Raw genomic sequence first — 14,938 nt, 5'->3', positions numbered from 1 at the left:
TATGCCAAAGACCAAGATAAACCATTCAAAGAATATCTATCTTTTTGTGTCCTGGTCCCATCCCATTTTATATGGAAACTGATTAGCACTCAGAAAGGTGAAGGACTTGAGTGAGCCAAAATCACAAAATCTGTGTGATTTAGGCATGGTGTGAACTTTTGCGTCTGTGATTCATAGTTTTTTGGTTTGTCATGTGTCTCCAGGGCAGTGGCACACAGGTAGTGCCTTTATTCTTCTCTTTACCTCTTCTGCGCATATACACTCGAATTGCTGTAAGCCCAGCACTTCTCAATAGTGATACATTTTAAATCTTGGGTGAACTCCCATTAATTGACATGCTCACCCCCTTGTCGGATGCATTACCAGGAGAGATGACTTACAGTGGCATTGCTCTCGGTGTCCTATTGGCCTAAGCTAAAAAGGGAGGTAAACAGTCCTCATATTTCATAGATTTTAAAGAGACACTCTGGATCTATTCTAGAAACCATATTTTTTTAGTTAATTTATTACTGGTTTTAATTACACCTCTAGAGAAATCTGAATGATACCCAAATTGCAAGGAATAAATTATTGTTGTGATCTTAGTGGCATGCTAGGCATATTATAAAAAATGTTTTCCCTTCATTTGAGATAATTTTTACTAAAAATGGAAGATATAATAACCTAAAGTTATTCTAGCAGAAATTGTTGTCTGGAGTTGCTGACACCTCATGAGCCTGAAGTTGTCACATCTCTCTTCCCTCTCTGCCTCCTTCTCAAGAGATAAGAAAACATTAAAGGAACAGGCATTTTCAAAGTGGTTTTTGACCTCTTAGGACTATAACAGGCAGTGAGGGGTACGAAATGGAGGACCAGAATGAGGGTGAGGAGACATGGCTGGAGGAATCTCTTTGCTCTGAACCTCAGTTTCCTCACCTATAGGAGGGAACCAGGTTATCATGATTTTTATGGTTGCTTGAAGCACTAGTATTTAATTGGTTAACTTATTTTTATTTTTTTAAGATACAAAGGCTAATTACTATGGAATATATTTTTTATTTTTTTAATATTTACTTATTTATGTGAGAGAAAGAGAGCGAACATAAGTGGGGGAGGGGCAGAGGGAGAGAGAATCCCAAGGAGACTCCCCGCTGAGCTGGAAACCCAATGTGAGACTCAATCTCATGACCCTGAGATCATGACCTGAGGCAAAATCAAGAGTTAAATGCTTAACCAACTGAGCCACCCAGGCCCCCCAGTATGGCATATATTTTTTAAATGAATTGGATACACACCACATTGATATTATCATTACTTTGATAATTACTTTGCACCCATATCACACAGCTGAAATGTTGGTTGATTGATACGCTTTCTTAGCCATAAAATTTAATTATTTACACCAGTATTTTGAAGGGAGAGAGTTACACCGAGTTATCTCAATATGTAATGGAATATTAAAGGCAGAGTGGGACTTGAAGCGAAAAGGGTGAAGGAAGTAGAATATAGTCTCTCCGTGTGAATTTTGTGTACATGCTTACTCCCTGCCTAGCTTTGGTGGTCAGCATCCCTTTGTCCGTGTATAGTCCTCTCACCTTTTGGCCTCTGTTTCCATGTTCTATCCTATATGCCCCTCGTTCTCAGGTACAGAAGGCTACATAGACCTGTTATCCCCTAAATGATGCATGGTCTAGGTGCTCTTCTTCACTTATAAAAATTCACATGTTCTTTGTCCCTTCCATTATAGGCCCATCTGCTCTGCTTTTAAAAATAGCAACTAATCATATGACAAATATATTTATGTTGACATTTTAATGAGAAATTTTCTATTTTCTTACACTTACATTTATAGTGGATAGATGGCCTGAAAAAATGGCGTTTTGCCATCTAACCCCATATAGAAACTCTAATGGGAAAACCTCAAGCAAAGCGCAAGTGTTCAAATGCAAGCTGACAGTAGAGGATTTAGGCTAGTTTGGTTTTAGGGCATTTCCTAGTATCATGTAAAGACCCAAACCAGAAGAATTACAACTTCAGTTTTTATAAATGGGGTCACAAGACTTAGATATTACATGTGTGATGCGGATCATTATGTTTTGAAATATTTTAAAATATATTCTATCTTGAAATTTTTCTTGATCCATGGCTTTCTTAAAAAAGTATGTAACATCTTTTTTGAGATAGGTTTCCATATTTTGAAGCAATAGATTTTGGTGCTTCAGAAGAAGAATAGAAGCCACCTATAACAAGCAAGACATTTATCATCTTGGACTATTAAATTCTGTCTTCTTGTTTATTTTGCATGCCAGCATGTTGTTAAAGGATAACTTAGAGAAAAGAAAAGCACGCAGCCTATTCCCTTCCAGCAGATGGCTTGTGGAAGAGAGACACTAAAAAGCAAATGGACTATACATCAGGATGCTCTTCCTAATCCCACACCCCAGGTCCCTCTGGCTGACTAATGGTGGGAGGTTCCTTACGACCAATGACAGGGAAGTTTGAGAACTTGGGCTAGTAACCAAGTTTCCCACGGTCATGGACACACTTAGTGTTTATAAGTGATATGGTACATTCTAATTGATCTATGCTTGTATATCACTTTTGCTAATTAATACTAGGAGTAAGCTAGATTCCTTGGGGCAGCCCCACATGAGCTCGGTAGAGGTGGGGGGCAGAGCTGCAAAGCTTTACTGAGGCAGTGCTCAGGAATCCCCATGGCCTGGGTGTGGCATGAGAGGGATCCCAAAGAGAGGCACAGGTGCTGGTAGATGTGCCAGGAAAAGACCTGGAGTCAGAGTAAAGACACTGTGTTGGGAAGGACCTTGAGATCCAAAGGCAAAGAGCAATTTCATGAACACCAGTAGAAAGTACCCATTTACCATGGCCCAACCTGACTACCTTCAGCATACCTCAGAGTCAACCAGTCTGGTAACAGGATCATATGGTTGCCAGGGACTGCAGGGAGGGGGAAGTGGGAGTTATGAATCAAAGGCCATAAGGTTTCAAGCAAGATGAATAAGCTCTAGAGATCTGATGTACAACATTTTACCTCTGGTCAGCAGTTAATATATTGTATAGTTAAAAATTTATTGAGAGGGTATATGTCAATGTCAAATGGTATTATGACAATAAAGTTTAAAAAAAAAGAATCAGGCCAGACCTTTATACATTGATTTTGTATCTATCACTTTATTGAATTCATTATCAGTTCTAGTAGTTTTTTGATGGAGTTTTTAGGGTTTTCTATACATAGTATCATCTGCAAATAGAGTTTTACTTTCTCCTTACCAATTGAGTAATTTTTATTTCTTTATGTTGTCTGATTGCTGTGGCTGGGACTTCCAGTACTATGTTGAATAAAAGTGGTGAGAGTGGATATCCTTGTCTTATTCCTGACCTTAGGGGAAAAGCTCTTAGTTTTTCACCATTGAGTATGATGTTAGCTATGGGTTTTTCATATAAGGCCTTTATGACATTGAGCTATGTTCTCTCTAAACCTGTGTTGTTGAGGGTTTTTATCATGAGTGGATGTTGTACTTTGTCGAGTGCTTTTTCTGTATCTATTGAAATGATCATGAGGTTTTTATCCTTTCTTTTATTGATGTGATGTATCATGTTAATTGTTTTGTGAATATTAAACCACCCTTGCATCCCAGGAATAAATCCCACTTGATCGTGATGTATGATTTTTTTAAATGTGTCATTGGATTCAGTTTGCTAGTATTTTGTTGAGGATTTTTGCATCTATGTTCATCAAATATATTGGCCTGTAGTTTTTTTTATGGTTCCCTTATCTGGTTTTGGTGTCGGGGTAATGCTGGCCTCATAGAATGAATTCGGAAGTTTTCCTTCCTCTTCTATTTTTTGGAATAGTTTGAGAAGAATAGGTATTAACTCTTCTTGAGATGTTTGGTGGAATTCCCCTGTGAAGGCAGCTGGTCCTGGATTTTTGTTGGCTGGGAGTTTTTTGATTACTGATTTAATTTCAATGCTGGTAATCAATCTGTTCAAATTTTCTATTTCTTCCTAATTTAGTTTTGGTAGGTTATATGTTTCTAAGGACATCCATTTCTTCTAAGTTGTCCAATTTGTTGGCAGACCCTTGGTTAAAAAGATTAAAGAGGGTGATGAGGATACTACAGGACTTAGAAGATGAGGGAGGAATTCTGTTGCCATGAGATCATGTAAGCCATGCCTTTTCCCTGTACCCACATACAGTTTTAGAAAGGAAAGGAAACAGGACAGAAATTTGAATGATCAAACACTAACCTAAGTACATGATGCAGAGGTTTTATTATTTAAAGATATTTCTTAAATTATTACCTCATATTAGCACTAAATTACTTCACTGAATTAAAATTTAGTACCCCCGCCCCAGTTACCCATTAGTCAGAGGCTTGTGAGAAAGAACAGATGAGTTAGAAATAAAGTAGCTATTTGTTCCTTGCACATCGGAGTATGATATGAGTAATGTTTGACCCAAGTGCCCATGTTTTTTCCTCACTGGCATTTTCTATGAAAGTTCCCAAGCTCAACCTGTACCTACTGAACACAAAATATAGTATTTTAGACTGCTATTGTCTCTGATCTGAGAAATTATTTTATCATGGGGACCCACAAGATAAGTTAATGAAAAACCCCTAAAAATAGATAGATGATACATTTCTGGATGGTAGGAAATTGTATTTAGAGTTTCCTAAGTGCCTTGTTAAACTGGCACTCTGGTATCTAGAAAAGTGCTTGGTACATAGTAGGCATTTAGTCACTATTTGATAAATTGTGTTGGGTGATTACACATTCATCTACAATGGACATGGATGCTTATTTTCAAGAGTTTTTTGACACTCCCTTAGCAATGCAGGCATGTATACTTTGCGGTTTTCTTCTCTGAGCTTTTGAGATTGACTTAGATATTCTAGGTCTGGTTGGAAGTTTCCAGGGATAATGATCAAAAACAAGATCTTAGCATTTCGGTCTTATGCCAAGAGAGTGAATCAATAGCCCTTGGGCAGAAATATTTAGGTTTTATTCTTCTGGAACATTTCCTTCTGCCCAGTCTTCCAGGAGGAAGACTGGTTTAAAACAATGCTTGAAGTCTGCCTTAATCTCTGCTTGTAATAACTATCTCAAATTCATGTAGCCTCCAGGTGATAAATTACAGACCCTCCTTCCTTCTATAGAGTGAAATGGTAGGACTTGGCAAGTGTTACCCAACCCAAAACTCACTAAAATTTCTAAAATAAATAAATTATTAACACTCACGGAGTATAAAGAAAGAAAAGGAGTAAAAGAGAGATACAAAACTCTAGAGCCAAAGGCAGTGGAGCTTACAGTAATAAAATTTATAAAGACAGTTGTATTAGGAAATGAACCAAACAGTATTAGTATTCATAGATTGGGCACTCATCAGGTTTTCAACCATGTAGTTCCATCATATAAAACTAAGTGTCAAGGGGCACCTGGGTGGCTCAGTCATTAAACGTCTGCCTTCGGCTCAGGTCATGATCCCAGGGTCCTGGGATCGAGCCCCACATCAGGCTCCTTGCTCCGTAGGAAACCTGCTTCTCCCTCCCCCACCTCCCTGCTTGTGTTCCTTCTCTCGCTGTGTCTCTGTCAGATAAATAAATAAAATCTTTAAAAAAAAAAAAAAAAAAAAAAAACTAAGTGTCAAGTATCAAGTACTGTGTTTCCTAGATTGCATCTTCTAGCAAACAGAAGAGTCTGATGGAATATAGTATGCACAGGGTCTTCTCAGACATGGAAAGGTTCTGGAAGGTCAGGGGCTCCAGGATGAAAAGAATATACAGGAGACAAAGAACGTACTAACCCCTTTTTAACAGGACAAAAACAGAGTATTAAACATTCAGAACCAAGGACAGGAGGAAGCAAAGACCAGTTCTGTAACCGTAAGAATAGCTTTATATCATCTCCATGTATTCTTTTTTAAAATTTGTTTTTTCCCCTAATTAGGAATGCCTGAGAATAAAAAGATGAAGTGAATTTGGTTTTAGGATGCTATGGAATGGGAAAAATCTGATTACTTTTTGTCCTACACCATAGAATATGAGGGTTGAGAAAACTCCAAAGGGAGAGACTTGGCAGCATTTAATTGCATGCCTAGTGCATAGGAGCAAAAGCAATGAAGTCCCTGTGGTTTTGACAAAGGCCTTGGTTCCAAGCAGTAAAAGGACCCACAAGTACACTATTCTGAAAGGCTGAAATTTTAGTCCATCAGTTGAAAATTTATGATCTCTTAATTCCTTCCAGTTGTATCTATGTTACTATGTAAAATGTGTCCTCTCATCTCATAATGTATAATCCCACTGTTCTTCAGCCAAGTGAGTTTTCCAACTATATGTTAAGCTGCCTTGAGTCATTCTTGCATTTTCAGAGATTAACAAGTTCTAGGGGCATTGTGAATAAAAGAATAAGTGTTTACATGTTGTGTAACTATGCCCTCATCCTTCCTTTTCTCTGATTTATGATAAAAACTGTCCCCAACCCATGAAGACTGGTTGGATGGATTCCATCTCATATTTAACTATTATTTAATACTTGTCTGTTAAACATTCAGAACTGTTCAGGTAAGGTGCTTTCTGAGCTTGAATTTGAATAAACCAAATCACACAGTGGGATCAATGAAGGAATAGACAATTTCATTTTCCATGATGATCTTTTGTAAACAAATCAGAAAAAGAGCCCTCTAACTGCTGGTGTTTCATGGTTTGAGTAAGAAGAGATAGGAAATTATGGCAACATAAGGAGAATATAGGGTCTCTGGATCAACAATGTTCTTGCCCTGTGGATGGTTGGTCCCAGTATAGGTGAAGCGGTCCTAGGAGGGACTCCCACTGCGAGGAAGCAGGGTATCTCTTTATGAGTATCAGAGCCACCAAGTTCCTATTAGCCTCTCTCTGCCTGCTACAAAGACAGTGTCCTTTTACCACAGCTCAGCAACTTCACTGTGATAATTTTGCCAAAGCCTAACAGGGCAGAGCACTGCAAATACGGGGATATTTCCTTTCAGCCCTCCAACAACCCACAACTGGTTCCTATTATTCAATAATTCCTCTAAGGTTTATCTTCACAAAAAAGCACCAAGACTTCTACAGTTAAGGAAAGACAGGGCTGCAGACTCCTGCTCTGAATTGTTTCCCTAGCTTCATTATTTACTGAGATTCCTGAAATGCAAACAATCAGAGTCTTATCAGGCAAAGGCAGATCCCCTGAGCCTTTTATCATTCTGTCTGCAATTCTGAATTTCCTCTATAACCAGACAGCATACTAAATGAAGCCAGACTCTTTAAAGGGAAATGAGGCAATTGGAATGTCAATTTTATTTAGTAATATATTGTAAAAACTTAAACAGCATATCCAGCTGATTGACAAAATCCATCCAACTGTTAAGGGCAAAAGAAAACTATCTCAAGAGGTACAGTTATGCAGATCTTGCTTTTACCTATAGGCAGATATTTAAAGAGAAAGGGAGAGAGACACAGAAAATATTGAAGCAGAATGCAACATCTGGAATTGTCCAACTGATAAAATTCAGAGAGAGAATAAGGGAGTTAGAAGCAAGGATATCATGTCATGTTTTCTTTCTTCTTCTTCAATGAGCCTTTTAACTTCTTCCACAGGCTGTCTTTTCTCTTCAGTTTCTTTTCCATCAAGGATGGCATGGACTCTTTCTTGCGGATTTCCCTCACTAGACCGTGAAAGGCATCATCAATGCAGAATCTGAGGGCCGCAGAGGTCTCAAAAAAAGCACAGTTATATTCCCTGGCCAGACTCAAGCCTTCTTCTGTAGAGACCTAAGGGAAAAATAAATGATAGTAAAAAGAGAGAAAGGAGAGATGCTTAAGTCAAAAACTATGTTCTCTATCAGGACTATGGGCATGTTATATGAAAAGAAAATAGAATTTGTTGTAAAGGAAGGTTTCTAGAATTTCTTAACTTGAAGGACAAATGAGAAATCAGAATCTCTGAAAGGGCAACTGATTAGAACTTATTAAAAATCAATTCTCCAGACTTTAAAAAAAGGTAACATAGCACAGTGGTCAAAACCATGGCTTTAGAGTAAAACTAGTTGGTTTCTGAGTTTCAGCTCTCCCACATTTGAGTTTTGCAAACTTGGGTAAATTTCTTAACCTTTTGGGCCTCAGTTTTCTCATTTGTAATCTAGAATAATGACACCTGCCCCCAAGGCTTTTTGTTAGTGTGTCTAATGTGCCTTTTACAGATAATGTTGCTGAGTACATATTGAAAGCTTTATAACTACTGTTGTTAATTATAGTCCAGAGCTTTCAGTTAAGAATAAGCCAGAATGAAGTTGCCATGAACTTGAGAAATGATCTTCTGACAAAAGAAAACAAAAGCCAAACACCACCATTATAAGTCTCTAGCTAAACACTTCAGAGCATGGTTAGAGGTCTACCCAGGTTGTGTGGCACTAAACTAGGTGGTGGTGCATGTTATTGTAATGGGTCCTCTAGGGATGATAAACTGACTGAGGTCAGGAACTGTGCCTTAACATCTCTTTAATGTCTACTACAGTGCCTGGTACCTAAGTCACCACTAGAGGAGAAAGGATGATTAATAAAGAATACCTGGATTTAAAAAAGTATGAATTAAGATGCAAACATAAGTGATGTACAGGAGATTATGTGACACTGTAGCTGGGTGCTAATAATCCTGCTCAAACTTTAGCATTCCCATTAAGCTCCACTAGATTATTCACACTGGCTTGAAGAAAGCAGCATAAGGCTGCATTGACTCAATATGTTCTGATGGCCTCTTTGTCCATACTTGGTCTATTTATTAAAGTTACTCACATGTGTATATATTCATATGTTCATATTTCCTGCCAAATGGAAGTGTATGGTGAATTGGAGACTCCATCAGCCTGTACCCCTGAGTGACTGTGACCAGGACTATGGGGAGTAGAGCACCCAGTTCACCAGGGTGGGTATATACACCAGGCATAACTAAGGAACTTTGTTAAAGTTCATCAGCTTAAAGCTGATGACATTTTGGAGTTGTTTGTAACCGGAACATAAACCACTTTTTCTTAACTGATACACCATGCTGTAATAAATGGTTGAGCTGGGATATAAAAAGGTGTCTGATTTCAAAGCCAGGTCCTTTCTAGTCTTTCTTTGAAAGACCAGCCTCACTAAGGGCTTTCATTCCTGCTGGCAAACACACCCATCCTTTTTCGAGCTCATTTCTATCTTTTAGTAACTAAAGAAATGCAGATAAAAGCAACCAACTAAAGTTATTAAGATTCTGTCTTACCAGCAATTAGACAAAGTCATACATTTATTAACTTGTCTGATTTCCAAGGAATCACAGGTGACAGTCTTACCAAATGCTTTGACACTGCATACCATGTGTTGCCATTTATTTTTCAGGCTCCTGTAACAATTTTCCCAACTCAGAAGGTAACAGACACATATTTGCTATTTTTTATAGCAACACCACATTTCTGGTATGATTTTCTAGATTAATCCGCTTTCATTAGGCTACACACACACAGCCTCAAAATCCCTGTGGCTTGCAAAAGCGCTTCTTGCTCTCACTGCTTATTAGCAACTAGAGGGCAGACTGTGTCAGTTCAGCTCCAGGCTATGGGTTGGGATCTGGTTTATCCCTCCTGTCTTCTTATTCTGAGACTGATTCAAAGAGCTCGTCTTATCTGAGATATGATGTTCCATGACAGAGCAGTGGGCAAGAGGCAGAGATAATTTTACCTACGTCTCAAAGGTCAAAAGACAAATGGAGAAAACCTTAAGTCAATGAAGCAGGTTGTATACTTAGCTCACAAAGAATTGTAAAGAAATAGAATCTACCAAAACCATTTATATGTAAGTGCAGCACACTATCCAGTTAAAAAAAGACAAACATTGTGAGACCAATTTTTTTTAAACACTTGTAGTTGGAACACCATACAGGTAAGGATATAGAGTGAGATTTGAATGGAAATTAATACAAAAAGGTATTATATTGGTACAGTATCAGACAAAGTAGATAGTTAAAAATTATTGCTTAAAAAGGTGAATCTATGATTAATATAACAATAAAAAATTTTAAAAAAGGCGAATCTATCATGATACACATTTGTATGTACCAAAAATCATAGCCTCATTTAATAAGCCAACAGAACTAAAATCCAAAATCATAGTGAGAAATTTTAACCATTTTCCCTCAGCAGTTGAAAGAATACATAGATAAGTCAATAAGGATGTATAAGGTTTGAACAAAACACATTTGATCTAATTTATATAGATAAGATGCTGTACCCAACAACTGAAAAATTCATTTTTTTCAAATGAACTTGAAGCATTTATACAGATTGACTTCATGCTAAGCTATAAAGCAAGTTTCAAAGTAGCAACCTCAAAAGGTTACCCAAAAAATCAGCAAATTAGACCAAAAGGGAGCAAAGGGAAAGAATGATAAAGACAGAAATAATGAAATAGAAAATAATCATGCAGTGGAGAAGACTAAATCTGAAGATGTTAAATTGATAGAGCCCAGGCAAGACAAGGTTAAAGGTGGAAAAGGGTTACAAATAAACAGTATCAAGAATAACAAAGTAGACATAAGTACAGATCCTATAATCATAAAAAAGGTAATTAGGGAATATTATATTTGTGTCAAGAAATCTGACAAGTTAGATGAAGGACAAATTCCTAAAACAAAATTTACCAGAACTTTACCCAAGAAGAAACAGAAAATCTATATTATCCTATATCTTAGACAGGAATTAAATATGTAATTAAGACTTTTCCACAATTAAGTCTCTATAACCAAATACCTTCTTTGATGAATATGTGTGGATATATTTACCAAAAAACTTGTACAAAACAGTTCTTAGCAGCATTATCACAGATAACAAAAAACTAAAAGGAACACAAATAAGTGAATTTGATAATTTGTTGTATATGAATAGAATGGAATACTGTTCAATGCAAATGAATCAAATATTATTATATACAACTTAGATAAATCTTACAAACATAATAGTGTTTAGTGACAGAAATCAGACCTATGAAACATTTTTAATAAACATTTTATAAACATTTAGTTTTAGATTTATAAAAATGTGGCAAAGATGGTACAGAGAGTTCTCATATACCCAACGTCTAATTGTTCTGCTTGTTATATTAATATGGTACAAGTTACACTTTTAGAAAGTTGAAACACAAGAAAACTAGTGTTAGGAGTCAATATGTATTTCCTTTGGGAGGTGACACAAGGGAGTCTTCTGGGTGCTTTTTATTATCTTCCTTGATCTATATGGTGGTTTCAAATGGGTTCACTTTGTGATAATTTATGAATTGTATACTTATAATTTGTATACTTTTGTATATGGTGCATCAATGAAAAACTCAAACAAATGTACTATATAATAGGAAGTACCCCCTCTGAATTTGGAGCATCACCATTTCCTCAAGTTCAGGAGTATTTCTATAGCTAAATGTTTCAACATTCACAGTAAATAGGATATGTAAAGTCTCAGATCACATCAGATCATGGTTTGCCACAGAATGAATCAGTTCTGGTCAGATTTTGCAAATACATTAAAAATTTTGTATTTTAGATTTCTGAAATCAGATAACATTATGGACTTAGGTTTCTAGCGGGAAGGTTCAATACCATAAAGATTACAAATCATCTCAAGGTAGTGTGTAATTTCAATAAAAAATACAAATCCTGAAATCTTTTGAAACATAGACTGTTACACAGAGATAGTAAAATTCATAGGGAAGAATAAGGGAAAAAATGGGAAAGAAATACTTCAATTCTAGTAAGGAGGAGGCAGAGAGAAGAACAATGGCATTGGACTCATCCTACTATAGTTCTCTTATATCTATAGCAGTCCAGATAGTGGGGTATTAGTTAAGGGCTAGACAGACAGACCAATACAATGCAATGGGGAATCTAAAAATAAGATGATGAAATATATGGGAGCTTGATATACTATTGGGTAGCATTCTAAATCAAGTTTGGAAGTGAAGATGCATTCAGTGGTGCCCTGACATCGAGTCATCATCATTTTGGACTATTCTTGCTGTATGGAGATTATTTCTACTAGCACAGGAAGGTAATTTTTCTTTTGGGAAGAATAGAAGTAGAAGGGGGTTGAAGTCTTTAACTAAACATATATTTATTTCTTACACATTTGAAAAATCTCTTTATGAAATCTTTCCTAATTATAAAAATGTATTACATCGTTGGAAACATCAAAATTCAGTTAAAAGTCCAATGTAATAATCTGAAAAAAATTAGAAAAATTCCATCCAAAGATTCATATTGAAGTCATATAAGCAAATAATAGATGACATAACTGCTTATTATTGTAGCAGGATGAAGTATTTTTAACTCTGTAGCTCCCCATTGCTTTGGTAAGTAAAGTAGTAATCATGAACCCTCTATTTCAAAGCATGAAATGTAGTTGCATATATTCTTAAATTCATTTTCAGAATATTAATTCCATGTTACAACTCAGTAATTTTCACATTCATTATAAAATCCAAAAGGAAATTAAACTTAGTAAAATACTCGATCTCTTCTATAACTCCTGAAAAACATTTATTAGATCACCTAAAGTTTTTATTTTTTAAGAAAAACATTAAGGTGAAAGCATACTTTAAAATTCCCGTGTTTCAATAAATTTTATCTCACACCAATATTGACAAACCATAATTTGTCATCCCTACACTAGACATTGAGATCAATATACTATATATTCAATGGAAGAACTTTAATTTTTACAGATTCTGGGCTTTATGCTTAATAATTTTGGTCTGTTCAAAGGCTATAAATATTTCAACAGTATCTCTGGGAATAGTCTCTGTCCACTAATGGTTTTGAGTAGTTCAGAATCAGAGTAACATAACAAGAAGTAACAGTTTCTATATTAGGCTTCAAAACCAGAGTATGTAACATATTCATCCAATATATTATCTTAGCTATCCAAATTTTAAGTAAAATTAAATGTTTTTAAATGACAAATATTCATCCATGCCATATAGTAGCTGCTAAGAAAGAAGCACAGTGTTAGAAGGGAATTAATATATTTTTTTTTCCCAAAATTAGGAGTTTCAGGTCCAAAAATGGTTAAGCAAATGGTTCAAGGTCACATACCTAATTAAGTAAAACAACCATCAAGTTGTACTCTCTTCCATCAAGTATTGTTTCCAATCCTTGCTGTTTCTCATGGGGTCTTTCCAGTTCCCTCTGCCAGTATTCCACATATATATAATTGATTATTCTGATCTGAGGCTTTATAACTTGAGATTATTCTTAAATTACAAACAAATGGCATAGAACATTTAACATTGCATTTACAGAAAAAGAAAATTTTAAATATAGAAAGAAAAATATTGTAGAAAGACTATTTGGGGGTCAGGGAAGGAATCATTGATGCAGATTCCATTGTGCCACCATGCCCCTCAATTGCAAGGATGGGGAGTTTGTGATTAAATGTCCCACCTGCAGGCCTTAGAAAGCATTGGCAGAAAAAAAAGGAATAAAGAAAAATGTTTTATACAATAGAAAATTTCAATAACCCAGGGGAGCCATCGTTTTAATAGATGTGACCTTTTTCACTGAGGAAGATCACTGTGTAATGTGCCAAGCACTCCCTGAAATGCCATTTCCCATCTGCCCAAGGAGACATTAGAGCACTAGCCACAGCTGCATGGGGGGATGAAGAGACCACTGGGGCATGATGGCAAGCACAGCCTGTTCTAGTCCTGGCCCAGCTGCTGGTGGGAAGTGGCAAGCATGCTGGTCAATTAGAGTTCCAGTCCCGACAATCTGCTGACTTCAGGAGCTTCATTGCTCTTTATTGTAAAGGTATTCAGGGTAATGGTGGTCATCGAGTAACCTATATAATTCTTAGTAGCATAAAAGGAAACTCTGATACTGCTTTGCTGTATTTGCTAACCTTGAATGAGGAGAGATTGGCAGAGAGATGGGTCTGGCTCTTCCAAGAGAAGCTTTGCAAGTGTAATATCTTTGTGGTTCAGCCTACTGGGTACTGTTAAAACATTCAGTGTACAGAACAAACTCTTTGGGATTTGTATATATTTTTTAATGTCTCCTGTGTTTCACTTCATTCTTACCCATGAAGATAGTAATTTTCATTATAGAGCCTACATCATCAAGGTAACAGGAATCAGGTTCTTGGAGATTTGGGACCAAAATATTTTATTTGTTAATAAGAAAATAAGAAGGAAAAGTTGCCCAAACTTAGATTGTTCAGTTTTCATTTTGTTTCATTGTGTAATTGATTTTGATCAGTTTTAACAATATGAGTAACCTTGCCAGTTTCCTTGACTAGCTCCAATGAAAGTGCTTTTGATTTGTTTGCTTTTTTAATCTGCAAGTTATTTTTTTAAAGATTTGTTTATTTTAGAGAGAAAGAGCGAACACGAGTGGGAGGGTAGAGGGAGAAGGAGAGAGAATCCCCAGCTGATTCTGTGCTGAGTGTGGAGCCTGACTCGGGGCTCACAACATCATGACATGAGCTGAAACCAAGAGTCAGAGGCTTAACTGACTCCGCCACCCAGGCACCCCTACAGGTTACTTTATTTTCACATATCTACCATGTAAAGGTAAGTGCATAGATATCATCTTAGACTCCTTGCAGGGAAAACCAAAACACAACAAAGCACTAGCAAGAATTTCCCACCTTCAGCTGCAGTCACTGACATATGAGAAACTCATTCTTTTTATTTTTAATTTTCATTCCAGTGTACAGTGTTAGATTCATTTCAGGTATAATGATTCAACAGTTCCGAATATTACTCAGTTCTCAAGTGTACTGCAGCCGGCGTCAGAGAAATTAGTGCCTGTGTTCTCTTCTACGATTTTTAAGGTGTCAGGTCTCAGATTTAGGTCTTTAATTCATTTTTAGTTTATTTTTGTATATGGTATAAGAAAGTGGTCC

The 14,938-nt window shown here is 36.5% G+C and overlaps 1 protein-coding gene across 3 annotated transcripts in view; it reads right to left on the bottom strand.

Moving 5' to 3' along the window:
• Positions 1–5,617: 5,617 nt before the first annotated feature.
• Positions 5,618–14,938, bottom strand: part of RIT2 (Ras like without CAAX 2) — a 476,255-nt gene continuing 466,934 nt past the window's right edge. For all 3 annotated transcript variants that reach the window (XM_032421247.1, XM_032421248.1, XM_032421246.1), the window contains one exon: positions 5,618–7,790. In XM_032421247.1, coding sequence (XP_032277138.1) covers positions 7,563–7,790 — 228 coding nt within the window. In that variant the 3' untranslated portion in view covers positions 5,618–7,562. The remainder of the gene's footprint in view (positions 7,791–14,938) is intronic.

This window comes from Phoca vitulina, unplaced genomic scaffold (genome assembly GCF_004348235.1).
Source record: "Phoca vitulina isolate PV1807 unplaced genomic scaffold, GSC_HSeal_1.0 scaffold24, whole genome shotgun sequence".
Classification (NCBI taxonomy): Eukaryota; Metazoa; Chordata; class Mammalia; order Carnivora; family Phocidae; genus Phoca; species Phoca vitulina.
This window is presented reverse-complemented; position numbering and strand designations above follow the sequence as displayed.